Source organism: Pongo abelii, chromosome 19 (genome assembly GCF_028885655.2).
Source record: "Pongo abelii isolate AG06213 chromosome 19, NHGRI_mPonAbe1-v2.0_pri, whole genome shotgun sequence".
Lineage (NCBI taxonomy): Eukaryota > Metazoa > Chordata > Mammalia > Primates > Hominidae > Pongo > Pongo abelii.
In genome coordinates this window covers 21,980,916-21,995,487 of record NC_072004.2, presented here as the reverse complement: position 1 = coordinate 21,995,487, position 14,572 = coordinate 21,980,916, and the positions used below count along the sequence as shown (strand labels likewise).

General features: G+C 53.3%; 1 protein-coding gene across 1 annotated transcript; it reads right to left on the bottom strand.

Annotated features, from left to right (window-relative positions):
• Nucleotides 1-1,449: 1,449 nt before the first annotated feature.
• On the bottom strand, nucleotides 1,450-12,563 carry LGALS9C (galectin 9C). The gene is made up of 10 exons (XM_002834198.4): nucleotides 12,472-12,563; nucleotides 10,298-10,499; nucleotides 8,668-8,778; nucleotides 7,392-7,487; nucleotides 5,677-5,712; nucleotides 5,129-5,179; nucleotides 4,455-4,499; nucleotides 3,904-3,992; nucleotides 3,590-3,752; nucleotides 1,450-2,227 (listed from the first exon to the last, which is right to left on the bottom strand). The coding sequence occupies exons 2-10, from the start codon at nucleotides 10,364-10,366 to the stop codon at nucleotides 2,081-2,083; spliced, it is 807 nt and encodes a 268-aa protein (XP_002834244.3). The 5' UTR covers nucleotides 10,367-10,499; nucleotides 12,472-12,563; the 3' UTR covers nucleotides 1,450-2,080.
• Between the last annotated feature and the right edge of the window lie 2,009 nt (nucleotides 12,564-14,572).

Sequence of the window (14,572 nt, the reverse complement as noted above, 5' to 3'; positions counted from 1 at the left end):
GGCAGGAGAAGGTGCAGTGCCAACTTCAGGCTCCAGACGTGCCCTGCGCGACAGCCATGCATCTCAGCAACATGGCCAGGAGTCCACTCCGGACCAGGGCTTCCCAGCTTTAATGTGTGGGCCTCGTCTGGGGTCCTGTGAAAACAGAGACTCTCATCTCGCAGGTTGGGTGGGGTGCAGGATGCTGCGTTTCCAACAAGCTCTCAGTCGCTGCTGGTGCCGCCGCTCCGAGGACTACACGGGGGCTTGAGGAACTGGATTCTTGCTGGGCCAAGCAGGATGTGTTGGCATCACGTTGACGTGGAGCTGGGCTGTCTGGCGGTGGCTCAGTGGCTGGCAGAACCCCACACATGGATGCTGATCCACTTTTCCCGTGCAAGCCCTAACCCCTATTGCCAGGGAGACCCACAATGGAACACACACCCAGACGGTGCTTTGGGTCGGCTTCTCCTGACACCCCTTCCCCAAGCCACCTCCTCTCACTAGGATGCCAGGTCCGAGGAGCCAGCTCTGGCCCTGCTGTGGCCCTCACAGGCTCTGCCCCAGCCCGTCCCATCTCGGAGGCATGGGGCTGTTTCCTGGGGTCCCCCATTACCACCTTTCCTGTGTCCGAGACTCCTGCCCAAAAGGCTAGAGCCCCAGCCTGCTTTCTCCAACACCCTCGTGGGACAGTGGCTCTCTTCTCATAGCTCCCCCAGACATGCCCCAGTGGGAGCTCTGTGTGGGGGCTTCAACCCCACATTTCCCTTCCACACTGCCCTGGTGAAGTCATCCCTGAGACCTGATAATTCTGGACCCTGTGGCCACCAGAGGAGCCCAGGCATTGGCTTCCTTTTTTGTTTTTTGTTTTTGTTTTTTTTTTTGACAGAGCCTTGCTCTGTCACCCAGGCTGGAGTGCAGTGGGGCAGTCTCGGCTCACTGCAACCTCTGCCTCCCGGGTTAAAGTGATTCTTGTGTCTCAGCCTCCCAAGTAACTGGGACTACAGGTACCCACTGCCGCCACCACCATGCCCAGCTCATTTTTCATTTTTTTTTGTTTTTTGTTTTTTGTTTTTTGTTTTTTTTTGAGATGGAGTTTCACTCTTGTTGCCCAGGCTGGAGTGCAATGGCACAATCTCAGCTCACCGCAACCTCCACCTCCCAGGTTCAAGGGATTCTCCTGCCTCAGCCTCCCAGGTAGATGGGATTACAGGCATGCACCACCATGCCTGGCTAAATTTGTATTTTTAGTAGATATGGGGTTTCTTCATGTTGGTCAGGCGAGTCACGAGCTCCCAACCTCAGGTAATCCGCCTGCCTCAGCCTCCCAAAGTGCTGGGATTACAGGCGTGAGCCAGCATACCCGGCCATTAATCCTTTTTTAATTAGGAGGTGTGAGGTCAGGACCCCCTGCCCAAAGGGAGTCCATGCTCTCCCGTCCCACTCCTCTCAGCAGCCCCTCCACCCGATTCCGCAGATTCCAAAATGTCTCCAAATGAATTAAAGAAGCCACGGTCAACCCACATGAATGAGCCAACAAGCATTTTCATTTCTTTATTTTAAGGACACTGGGAAAGGAGCCAGTACCCTGAAGAGAACACTCTGGTCAGTTGGTGGAGGCCAGTGGGAAGCCATCAGGCCTGCTTTCCAGGAGGGGTGAAGGGTTGGTGCAGGGTGCAAGATGAGAGTGAGGTTAAAGGTCAGAGAGGAGGGGCTGAGGAGGCCATCTCCCACCAGGAGCAGATAGCTGGTGGCTTGAGACTGGGGTGGAGCTGCGTGGGAGATGGGAGGGGACTGAGCACGGGGCGTCATCTTCACTGCCCGCTTCTCCCCTCTCCCTGACTGCCCGCCTTCTGGGATGGTAGGATTCCAGCAGCTGGAGCCCCAGGTGCTGCTGCGGCTGAGGAAGGCAATCCCGGTCAGCTGCCTTCTCGGTTCCAGGGTGGCTGTAGCCAGAAGCAGGACCAGACAAGGACATGGCCTCTGCATTAAAGCCCAGATCCTAGGCACGGGTGGAAAGGCTGGGCCTGGGAAGTGGGGATGATGATAAGACCCAGACTGCCCCACACCCCAACCCCTGGCTCCAGGGCCAGGGAGCCGCCTATGTCTGCACGTGGGTCAGCTGGACGTCGCCACCCACTTCCAGTTTGTTGATGGTGGGCAGGTTCCTCAGGCGATGGTAGTATTCAAACACGTGCTGACCATCCACGGCCACCTTGAGGCAGTGAGCTTCACACAAGATCCACACCTGTGCAGAGATCATGCCGTTTGCACTACACTTGGGAAGTCCTCCACCCTCACTGCAGCCTCCTCTCTCCCTCCCTCCCTCCTCAGTTGTTAATAAGCCCCTCACCAGCACTCTATCCCCACCGAGCGACCGGCTCTTCACTTAACAGGCTGTGCGTGCTCCTTCCCCGTACTGTTCTCTGGCCCAGAATACTGTTCCCGCCCCATCAGGGACAGGAGCGCTGGCCTGTGCCGTCTGTATCCCTCGGACCCAGCACACAGAATTGCTCCAGACCTGGGCTCCTGCAGCATCAGCCTCCTAACTTGTCTGTTCCACCCCAATGCCTTCTCCATCAGGCAGTCAGGGTACACATGTTAAAACCTCCTTCCCTTCACAATAGCTAACAGTCCTGTCACACATGCCATGTGCCAGGCACTGTCCTAAGCATGCTACAGAGACTGTCTCATTCCATTCTTACAACTCTAGGAGATTCATATGATTATTAGCTCCATTTTGTAGATGAGGAAACTGAAGCACAGAGTAGCTAAGTCACTTGCCCGAGGTCACACAGCTGTCCACAAATCGAAGAATGTTGCTCCCTGGCTCCATGGCTTCAAAGCCCTACATCAGTCATTTTCAACTCTGATTGCAGACTGTAATCACTTAAGGCATATTTTAAAAATACAAATGCCCAGGCTGACCACCTCATTGGCCTGGGCTGGGGTCCCAGCACCTATATTTTCTTTGTGAGCTCTCTGGGTGATTTGAATGTGTAGTCAGGGCGGAGCACGCCTGCCTGCTATTCCTGGAGAGGCCACACCCGTGCCTCTGCACGTTGGCCCTAGCTGCCCCTCCCAGGCTCGCTCTATCTCATCGCTCTGTTTTGCTTTCTGCGTGGCACTGTCTTTATCTGCAACAATCTGTTCATGCTTTAGTTTCCTTGTTCCTTCCCCCACCTAAATTGTAAACTCTCTGGAGGCAGGACCCTATCTGTCTGCTTCATAACTGCGCTCCCAGAATGTGGAGTGCTTCCTGCACAAAGCGGGCGACAGTGAAATCGTTGAATGAGTAAGTGAAGAAATGAATAACACCTCCTTCTTGGGTCTGATTTGACACTTACTGACTGTGTGACCGCAAGCAAGTAACCTGCACTCGTGAGTTTCTTTCCTCATCTGAAAAAGCAGATCCCAACACTTCCTTCATGCGGGATGGTAAGAATTATTAATAATAATGATGATAATTTTTTGGCCACCTTCTCTTCTTCTGGGCCCTCATCCCAGAGGCATCAGCTCCCATCCTGTTCAAGGTACCCCAGACCTCCTTTACCCCCTCCCCCTGTGTACCCATAGGAGCCTCTTCAAGCTCCAGACTGCGGCGCCTTACCGAGAAGCTCTGGCCTCGGACGAAGGGCATTTTTCGGGGCAGACTTCGCTCCTCAGACCCCCAAGAGTTGTTGATCTGGGTGTTACGGACCACAGCGTTCTCATCAAAACGGGGGTTCATGTGGAAGGCGATGTGGCTCCCAGAGCACAGGTTGATGTGGAACCTGGGGTGGGCAGCCTACTTGGACCTTTGTCCACTGAGTTCTGAGCCCCATTTCCTCCCCATCATCCCCAGCCTGCCAAAAGCCAGGGGAATGGTTGGAATGACCTTGAAGGGCTCTCTCTTCCCGGAGGTCACTGGAGCCCTTGGCTTACCTCTGAGCACTGGGCAGGACAGTGCCTGACAGGATGATGGACTTGGATGGGTACAACCCTCCTGGAATGGTGGTGATGAAAGGCATCAGCTGTCAGAAGGAGGGGACAGGTCAGCCAGAGGCAGCCAGGGCAGCTGCCACCCGGAAGGGGAAGATTGTACCAGTTCCCATGAATTTAGGCTGCCAGCTGAGAAGAAGCCCACGATATCTTTACTTGGTTCCATAAAAGCCAAAGGAAAACTTTCCAGTGCTCCTCAAATTAATGGGCTTAGATTAGTGTCATGAAAGGAAATTTGGCCAAACACAGAAAGACTCGTGGGGTGAAAAGGGAGGGCCATGCAATGTGCTCACGTTGACACGACAGTTTTAAGGTTGAAAGCTCCTCTCCACAGTCTTCTAATTCGCTGGGACGCTTTGAAGCCCTTCAGCTTACCATTTTGAAAGCTCTTCGCTTTTAATTTTTCAAGGCCAGCGGATCCCCCCGCAGTGGCCCTTCACCCCCAGCCTGCCCACCACAAACAGAACCTCTGCCCTCCCTGAGAAACCACTTACATAGGCAGGGTGGGGGTACATCATAGGTGGGATGGCGGGAGTCTGCTGAAAAGAAACCAGGAAATTCAGTGGGAGAGCGCATGTGTGCGCCAGCACTCCCCCACACGCACCCACGCATTCTAGAGGGGGCTCCACTGTGAGGCTGACCTCATGAGCCTTTGGCCCTTGGACTCTCCCGTCCACCTCCCTTTTCACGTTAGCCTTCCAGGAACTTCCTGCCGTGTTCCCGGACCCCACCATGGTCACCTGCCCCTCAGCCCCTCCGCAGGCAGCCCCACTAATGCTGAGCTCCCGACCTGATTTGCACCAGCAGGAGAAGAGCTTAAGCCTGTGATCAGTAGTGACATCCCGGGGACCCAGGAGGCAGGGCCAGGAACCTCACATCCGGGTGCTGGAGCCTGCACTCCCCACTTGGTGACAGAAGGACCAGTTTCCCTCCCGGTCTCTAGGGAACCTGCCTCTTCTACCACTGGATAAATCCTGCTTCTTCCAGAATCTCTGCTGTCCCAAGGATAGTTTTAACCACATGTCACCTGAGCCAAGGACTCAGCCCCAGATGTCCCCACCCTCCTTGCTAAACCGCTTTCTTCCCAACTCTAGGGCTCTAGGGAGTTTAGTTCTTGGGGAAAAAGGGCACTGTGCACCTGTGAACTGACCAGAACTTGAAGACTTACAGAGAACATCTGTCCAGAGGCACTCTGCACCTTGTAGATGACTGTCTGGGTCTGGAAGAAAGAAACCAGGTCTCACCCAGGCTCTCCTGGGTTCCCAGTTCCCACCAGAGGGTGCCACACGGCAGGCACCCTCCAGGGGGCATAACCAGCCCAGTGGCCCCACAGACCCCACGGAGGGCGGGTCCAGGGGATGAGGGAGGGGCAAAGGTTAGAACCCTGGAGAAGACAGATGGGGACACTGGTGGCTCTGGCCCATCTTTCCTCTCGGGGAAACGTCTCTCAGCCTAGCCTCCCTTTGCAGGTGAGAGAAGTGAATGTGGGGTATGGTCTTCCGTGGCTGACCATGGAGTGGCAACTCAGGTTGTTCCATCACAGCCAGCCAACCACATTTACCCACCAACCTCACCAGGCCGGGTAGACGATCAAGGGCCTGGCCTCTGCCCTCCCCACTCCCGATGGGAGAGGCCCAATTCCTGACCCTGAATCCTCCATGAGCCCAGAAGAAGAGCCAAAATCAAGAGGATCCAAAAAGAAAGCAAGAGACTTACAATGGGAGCCGAGTTGGCAGGCCGCACGCTGGGAGGCTGGATTGGTGAGGAGAGTCAGAACGGTGGTTATCGCGGGCACCAAAGAATGGGGAGAGACAATGGCAGAACTCCGGGGAGGCTCTTGTGCTCAGAAATGCCTCCCCAGACACACCCACCTCCCTCTTGCTCCCAAGCAAGCCTTCCTGAGCCTGTGGCACCCAGATTTTTACCCTCAGGTGCACAGGGCTTTGGGGTTGAGGGGTAGGGTATCCCCACTGGTTCCTCTCGAGAGAGAGGAGGCTGGGTTTGATAGAGACCTCATTGCTTTCTGTAGCTCCCACAGCCAAAAGCATTACTTCCAGTGCCATATTTCACCCGTAGGGTGAGAAGTGGTATTTGTTGAAGGCCTACTGTGGGCCGAGTCCTGGGCTTCAGTGCTTTCCAAAGAGGGAAGCAGCCTCAGCTCCTGTGTCCCTGGTGAGGCAATGAGGCTCAGAAAGATTAAGCAACTTGCCCAAGCTCGCCCAGGTGGAAGGGATCAAATCCAAAATGGCAGCCAGTTCTGTCTGACTGTATCCAGCACACTTTCTGTCATCCTCAGGGACAGGGCCAGCGCCAGGGCCAGGGCCAAAGTTTGGCTGCCCTGCAAATGTTCCCTGGGGCTCCACCAGTCCTGAAGTCAGCGTGGCAGGAGGCAGGTGCGCTGTCTGTACCATGATGGGCCATAAAAAGGCTATGTAGACAAAGCGCCCCTCCTCCCAGTCCCCACTGCTTGAGTGGCCAGAGGAAGGGCTGCTCACCTCCTTGTCGTGGATCCTGCCCCACCCAGTAGACTGTTCTTGCCCTGGCTTGTATCCCATTCTCCCTGGCTGTGCGAACCACATTCCACATTCATTCATTCATCAAGTCCCTAGTGAGTGCCAGGCACGACGCAAATGAACAAGCCACAGTCCCAGCCCTCTGGGACCTCATGGGCATAGGGAGACGGGGGTGGAGTGACAGGGACAGACATGCAAACAGTTACAATGGAGTGCTGTGAACTGGCATGGCACAGATATGTACAGACTCCGTGGGGGCATGGGGGGAGCATCCAACAATATTCTGGGCAGGGAGGACTCCCAGAGGAGCATGGAAGGGCAATTAGGCGTGTGCTGGGGGCAGGCTGGCAGAGGGTGCTTCCGGGACCAGGGACAGCATATGCAAAAGCATAATGGCCTGAGAGGGCCTTGAGTGAGCTGTGGAGGCTGCGTGAGCTTCGTGGGTTGGGGGTGAGGCAGGGAGGTGGACTGGGGCCAGACTGGGGAGGAATTCATATGCGCTGCTGGGGAATTTGGGCTTTATTTGAAGGGCTGGGGACTTTTACGATTTTTAAGCAGGGAGAGGGTGTGATCAGATTTGCTTATAAGAAGGTCACTGTGGCAGTGGTTGGGTGTGGGGGATGGGGAACTGGACCCCTGTAGTCATGGTGAGGAATCCCAGAGGCCTGGGCCACATCGGTGGCTTTGGGAGGGAGATATGTTGGTGCCTTGGAGAGACATAAAGAAGGGGGAGTGAAGAATCCAGGGCAACTCCCAGGTCCCCAGCTCTGGGTGCCCAGCAGATAGAGACAGGGAACTCTTGAGCTGGCAAGATGTGGCCTGTAGGCCCTGGTGGCCTGCTGGCTGGGGCCAGCCTCTCAAACCCTCAGTCCTTCCTGCTGTCTGCTCAGCCACCCAGGGCCTCTGCGTTGAACTCACTTTTTGTCTGCGCCCCCTGGGCCTGGGTGGGAAACAGACAGGCTGGGAGAATGGCACCGTGGAGAAGGCAGGCTGAACGGGGACTGCGCGGGGGTTCTGTTAAAACAAAAGGCACCGGCCAGTGAGGAGAAGCATTAATAGAGCCAAGGAGAAGCCGAAAGGCAGATGCAGGGGCAGGAGGCAGAGACCAGGCAGGCAGGGGGATGCAGCAAGGGGGTTATGGCCATACAGAGGCGGGAGCGGGAAGGGCCAGGCTTCGGTGAGCAGCACAGGGGGACAGTCTCCTTCCAGCTCTTCCCTCCCCTTCCACCCGCAGGGGAGAGAGTCAGGGAAGGAGGGAATGAGAGATGAGGACCAAAGGGTGAGGAGCCCAGATTTGCTGAGGGCCTACTGTGCGCTTCGCTCATCTCAGGGAGCTCCCTCGAATGCCAAAAGGGTAACAGCAGCTCCCATCCAGCTGCCCGTGCCCTGTGGGAATGTGGGCCCAGCATACCCTAATCTTCCCATTTTTCACGTGGTATTGGTATCTCCTGACCTTCTTTAGTTTTATTTATTTTATTTGATTATTCAAACAGAAAGATTTTAGAGATAGGGTCTTGCTATGTTGCCCAGGCAGAACTCTAATTCCTGGGCTCAAGCGATTCTCCCGCCCCAGCCTCTTGAGTAGCCAGGACTGTAGACCTCCACCACCATACCTGGGTCTCCTGACCTTTTAGATGTTGGCAACGCATTCAAAGTTTTTAAAACACAGAGGTCAAACAGACCCTGGTGTGGGCCCAGGGGCACCATTGTGTGACCTCTGATATCTGTCTCCTCACTGAACCACACAGCCACCCATGGGGGGCAGGAAGTGACCATGCTCATTCTACAGATGAGGAAACCAAGGCTGAGAGAGGCGAAGTTGCTTGTCTAAGATCCCACAGATGATGAATGGCAGAGCTGGGAATTTGAACTGGATTCAGTTTGGTTCTTGAGCCTGGGCTCTTTCTAGAACAATATGCCCTCCTTACCAGGATGGAAATTGAGGGATGAAGAGAAAGGGGCAGCTGAGGAGTCTGGGAGACCAAGGCAGGTGTTCCGGACAGAGACAGTGACACAGAGGAGGGGCAGAGTGACAGAGGAGAAGGGGCGGGCAGGTACTGGGACAGGGAAGCAGGTTATCTCCAGAGTGACCTGGGTAGGAGATTGGCTTGGATCCACCCAGCAGGGCCTAGGCACAGCTACACGGAGCCCTGCATCCCAGCCCCTGGGACCGGTGCCAGGTGGACAGTCTGACCTGGAAGCTGATGTAGGACAGCTGCACAGAGCCATTGATGGAGATGGTGTCCACACGGTGGAAGGGCACGCGATGGAAGTACTGCAAGAAGAGGCTCCCGTTCACCATCACCTGCCAGAGGAGAGCACGTGTTCCGGGGGAGGCACCCCAGGCTGGGATGGGGACCACCCCTGAGCTCCTGGTCCCTCCTTCTAGAAAATGAAGACCTGAGTCTGGTCTTCAGTGTGGGGCCAGTTACAGGGACGTGTGTGGGGCCCGAAGTGCATCAACCCGAGTCTCTACTGGGCTCCAGTCGGGCTTTCCGTTCTTCTGGTTGTTTCCTGCCCCTTTCTTCTCACTCCTCGATTTCCGCCCTGGTTAGGAGGCCATATTGTTCCAGAAAGAGCCCGGCTCAGGAACCAAACTGAATTTCCTGGGGTTTCATTTATTTATTATTTATTTTTCCTTCAACTTTTTTTTTTTTTTTTTTTGAGATAGAGTGTCACTCTGTCACCCAGGCTGGAGTGCAGTGGTTCAAGCGATTCTCCTGCCTCAGCCTCCAGAGTAGCTGGGATTACAGGCACCCACCACCACACCCAGCTAATTTTTGTAATTTTAGTAGAGACAGGATTTCGCCATGTTGGTCAGGCAGGTCTTGAACTCCTGACCTCAAGCGATCCGTCCTCCTCAGCCTCCCAAAGTGCTTGGATTATAGGGGTGAGCTGCCATGCCCAGCCCCTTCAACTTTTATTTTAAGTTCCAGGGTATGAGTATAGGATGTGCAGGTTTGTTAACTAGGTAAACGTGGGCCACGGTGTTTTGCTGCACAGACCAACCCTTCACCTTGGTATCAAGCCCAGCATCCATTAGCTGATCTTCCTGATGCTCTCCCTCCCTGACCAGGCCCCAGTGTGTGTTGTGTCCCCCCCCCTTGTGTCCATGTGTTCTCATCGTTCAGCTCCTACTTATAAGTGAGAACATGCGGTGTTTGGTTTTCTACTCCTGCAACAGCTTCCAGTTCCATCCATGTTCCTGCAAAGGACATGATCTCATTCCTTTTTATGACTGCAGGGGTATTATTTAAATATGCATAAAATGCTCACGGGGAGCAGAGGAGAGGTGACCTCGGGTTGCATACTGAGTGGATGGGAACGTTCTTATCTCAGATAAGCATACTCAGACTGACTTACCCACCGGCTTCTCAAGCCCAGATACCTACTGTGCTTGCAAAGGTAATTTGCAATGTGCTTACAGAACTATAACCGTAATAGACTCTGGATAAAGGCTGAAACAATGTCGCTGAAAAATAAATGTTACCAGGGACCTGGAGAGGAGGTATGGTGATAGCAGAGGAATGGAATGAGCTTGAAATTCAAAGACACACAACACCTAACAGCAACGTGATGACTCCTCTAGTTCTTATTTTCAGAGTAAAAGAAGCAGGAGGCACACCTGTAGATTCAGGTGAAGGTGCGTAAGGAGACCATACAGCCATGGGTAACACCCTTACAAGGAAATGGTCATGTTATCTGTATGGTGGTGTCACTCTGGCTGAATGTCAATTAAAGTGATTACTTAAAAGGCCATTCACATTCACCTGATAGGGCTGGGAGTCCTGTGGGCGAAAGGTGGGGAGGGGATTCCTGCTCACCTTGAAATCTGAGCTCTGCACCAGGAAGCAGAGGTCAAAGGGCATCCCCGTCTGGAAGGGCATGTGCATCTTCCTCTCCTCGGGCCCCCATCTTCCTTTCTGCCTCGTGTTGCACACCACATACCCTCCGTCTTCAAACCGAGGGTTGAAGTGGAAGGCAATGTCATTTCCACTGAAGCCGGTCTGAAAGTCCACAGCAAACCTAGGTCCAGGGAAAGCAAATAGTCTTCTGTGGCATGGATTATTGCCAGTGACAGACACAGGAGGGCCTCGGCGCCTCTGCCCTGTGTTTGTCTGGGATCTTGCATACAACCTGCGTGGCAGAGACTGCTTGGTTGGCATCCTTTTTGTTTCTCTAATTTGGATCTAATGTGTTTTTGTGCAATTATTGCATTTTGCCTTTACAGCATGATTTTCTAAAAATAAGTAGAAAATGGCTAAGGGAAAGTGCTGGCATTAGCAAACAAGAAGCAAAGGTCTTGGAAAGTGATTACCAGTCGGTACCAAAGATGGAAGTTGTTAAGCACACCTAGAAGAGAGAGCCTTCTGTGCCAGTGGACACTTGTTGGAGGCCAGCACATGCCTGATTAAGTGGGAAAAAAGAGAACAAATGTAAAGAGCATGTGAAATCGGGGCCGGGCACAGTGCCTCACGCCTGTAATAACAGCATTTTGGGACACCAAGGTGGGTGGATCACTTGAGCCCAGGAGTTGAAGACCAGCCTGAGCAACAGAGTGAGATCTCATCTCTACTTAAAAAAAAAAAATATATATATATATATATATATTTAATTAGCTAGACATCATGATGCATGTGTATAGTCCCAGCTGCTCTGGGGGATAAGATGGGAGGATCCCTTGAGCCCAGGAAGTCGAGGCTGCAGTGAGCTATGATAGTACCACTGCACTCCAGCCTGGGTGAAAGAAAAAAGTCCCTGTCTCTAAAGAAAAAAATAAATTAGTTAAATGAATAAACGGAGAAGATTGCATTTGAAATATCACTGCATGTATTTTTTCCTTTGGAGTCCTTCAGCTTCATTCCTGTGGTCCTTTGGAAATTCCTGCCCCAAGGAAGGGAGAGACAGAAAGCTCCTGAGAGGAGAGGGCCCTCTGAGGTAGGATCTGTCTCTATGCAACAGGATGGGAGTGGGAAGCCCTCCTGGTGCTGGGAGGTGGGGGAAGCGGAGGGAGAGGGAGAGAGGAAGGGGTGGAAGATGAGAGGCATGGTCCTGATTCCCCTGGTTGGAGGGTTCAGGGGGATCAGGGCCTCCCTGCCCTTGGCATCTCCTGGGGGCACTGCAGGCTCTCAGAGAAGTTCCACAGCAGGATGGCAATGGCGGAGGAGGTCATCAAGAATCTAGGTGGCCGAGCTGAGGTTGAGCTGGGATCTACGAGGCCCAGAAGGTCTTGAGAGAGGTTCGCTGGGACTGAGGCAGAGAGGCTTCCGAGAGAGAGCCGTGAGTCCAGAGGCTCTTCTGTGGGCCCCGCAGACTTCAGCAGGCAGCCACCCGTAGTCCCTCACTAAACCAGGAGAGAGCTGCTCACCTCTGTGCCACCAGTCAGGGTGCCTCGGCAGGGGTCAGCCAGGCCTGCGTGAGGGTCGGGGGCCCTCCCTGCCACTGACAAGCCACGTGAGCTCCTCTCTGTTCCCAGACAGCCCACCTTGGGAGGGAGGAGGGGGTGCGAAACAGCCCTGATACAATGTTAGTATTTTGAATTGACTTAGTAGTTTCCAGAAAAGGCCTTGAAACCAAAAGAGACCAAATTACTTTGGATGTCAATTTTCAATATTTTCATGTCAGCAGAAGGAGAGCTTCAGAGTGGATGAGAGCAGTTAGGGAAATAGAGGAAGTTTGATTTTTGAAACTCCTAGTCACAGTGTGCAAGGTTCAACCCAGAACATAATCGTCCAACTCTGACCATCCCACTCCCTCCTTAGACCATCAGCTCCTAGGGCCCCATTCATCCTGGAGTCCAGGTTAATGGCATCCCTGGGCGCAGGTTGTGCCTGTGGAGTGCTGTCCTGTGGAATGGGTTAGGGACGCATTGGGTCTCCCCTGAGCCAGGCACGTGAGCTTGGATGTTGTTGTTTGAAGTAACTCAGGCTCACAGGCACAGTGGCTTTACTAAGGGACGAGGTTGGAGTGAAACGTTTCCATCCATATGCACACACACCTGGTTCCACTGGAGCTGAGAACGGCCCCATTGACAGTGATCTGAAATCCGTCCTGGAGACCCCCTTGGATAGTCCCAGAAAAGGGGACGGCCTGCAGGGAAAAGATGTGGGGCCGTCAGTCCGGTGGCCAGCCTCCCGTTTGCTCCCCTCCAGGGCTAGTCAGTGGCCAGCCTGGGTGTGACAGCACCATGCGAGGGGCTAGGGTGCAGCTGTGACCAGGACAGACGGAGTCGCAGCCCCACGGGTCTTAGGGTCCTGTGTGGAGGCAGACACAAATCCAATTAGTTACTCAGACAGTCTAAGCTTGTGATAAGGAGAAGCCTGGCCCCGACAGGACGCAACAGGGAGCTGAGCTTGTGTAAGAGTCTGAGAGGCAGTGGAAGCTGCATCAGGAAAGCTCCAGGCGGAGATGGAAGGCCTTCCTTCCAGGCAGGGAAGTAGCAGGCAGACGCCCTGGGCTGGTAAGGAACTAGGTAGCAATGGGGGCTGCTGGACCCCATGCCAAGCTCCCAGCAAAGTGCCCAGGGCCCTGGCTGGGGACTCAGGAGGCCCAAGGGAACAAAGGGACCCATCAAGGGTCTGCAGGTTCCACCGAGAGGGTCACCAGAGAGGGTCAAGAAGAAGGCATGCCCCTCTCCCCACCACCACCATATAACAATGGCCACCGTGACCTTTGCCCTCCTGACCACCTTCAGCAGAGCCTCTTCCCAGATGCCCTCTGCAGCCCCGAGCCCTAGCGTAGTTTCCCCACCCATCCCAGGCCCCATGGGCAACCACTTTGTCAAATTCTCTCTTCCGGGCCTCTTTAAAGGAGCTAGGGGCCATGGTGAGGCATGCATCATTTTGGAGTCAGGCCGACTCCAGGTGTGAATCCTAACTCTGCTGCTCCTGACCTGAGTGGCCTTGGGAAGCCTATTTCACCTCTCTTTGCCTCAGTTTCCTCTTCTGTAAAATAGGAAGGTGTTTCTCCTACTGCGTATGATTGATGATTTTGTGAGAAAAAGCCTGTGGTAGAAGAGACTGGCACATAGGAGATGCTTCACTACTGTCACCCACCCGCCATCTTGGTCTCTGAGCAAAATTCACAAACTGGTACTTCCAGTTTTCAAAGTTTATTCCAAAATGCCTCATATCTGGTGTGGTTCTATAACCTGCACTAAAGCACAGTTCTGTCTCATGGCTGATTTTCACATTCTTCAAGGTTTTAATGTCTTCTCTAATATCTCCTTTAGGTCAATTTCCTACACAAATTAAATGCCTAAAGAAGCCGGCAGGTGATGTGTATGAGTCAGATGGCCAGGTAGGGAGTGGTGGGGACTGTGGCAAAGTAGACGTCACACCCCGCATCTGAAGAGTCAACATCTACTGAGCACTAACCAGTGATTATCATCTGGGCCCAGTATTGGCAGAGCTTCCAAATTTTTAAGATGAGACAGAAACCTGAATTTTTTTTTTTTTTTTGGTAAAACTTTCTAATTTCTTGGGGGAAATCTTTTGTCAAAAAGGATTATGTAAAAGTTCCTGACTGGGCACAGTGGCTTACATCTATAATCCCAGCATTTTGGGAGGCCGAGGTAAAACAATCACTTGAGCCCAGGAGTTTTAGGCCAGCCTGGGCAACATAGTGGGACCCCCATCTCTACAAAAAATAAAAAAATTGGCCAGATGTGGTGGTGCACACCTTTAACCCCAGTTACTTGGGAGGCTGAGGTGGGAGGATCACTTGAGCCTGGGAGGTCGAGGCTGTAGTGAGCCACGATTGCACCACTGCACTCCAGGCTGGGCAACAAAGCGAGACCCTGTCTCAAACGAAACTCCCCAAATTCCCATATTACAGAGATACGCAATGAAATATTTACAATGGAATGAAATCTCTGGACTTGCTTCCACATATCTGAAGGTGGGAAGAGAAGCAAACTAGGGAGGATATAGGATGAAGCAAGATAGGCCTGAGTTGATCATTGTTGGAGCAGAGTGATGGGTGTGTGTTGTTGATGGTACAATTCTCTCTGCATGTTTGAATTTCCTATAATAACAAGTTAAAATAAACACTGTGCAGGCCAAACAGAAAACACCCACTGGCCAAATTCAGCCTACTGG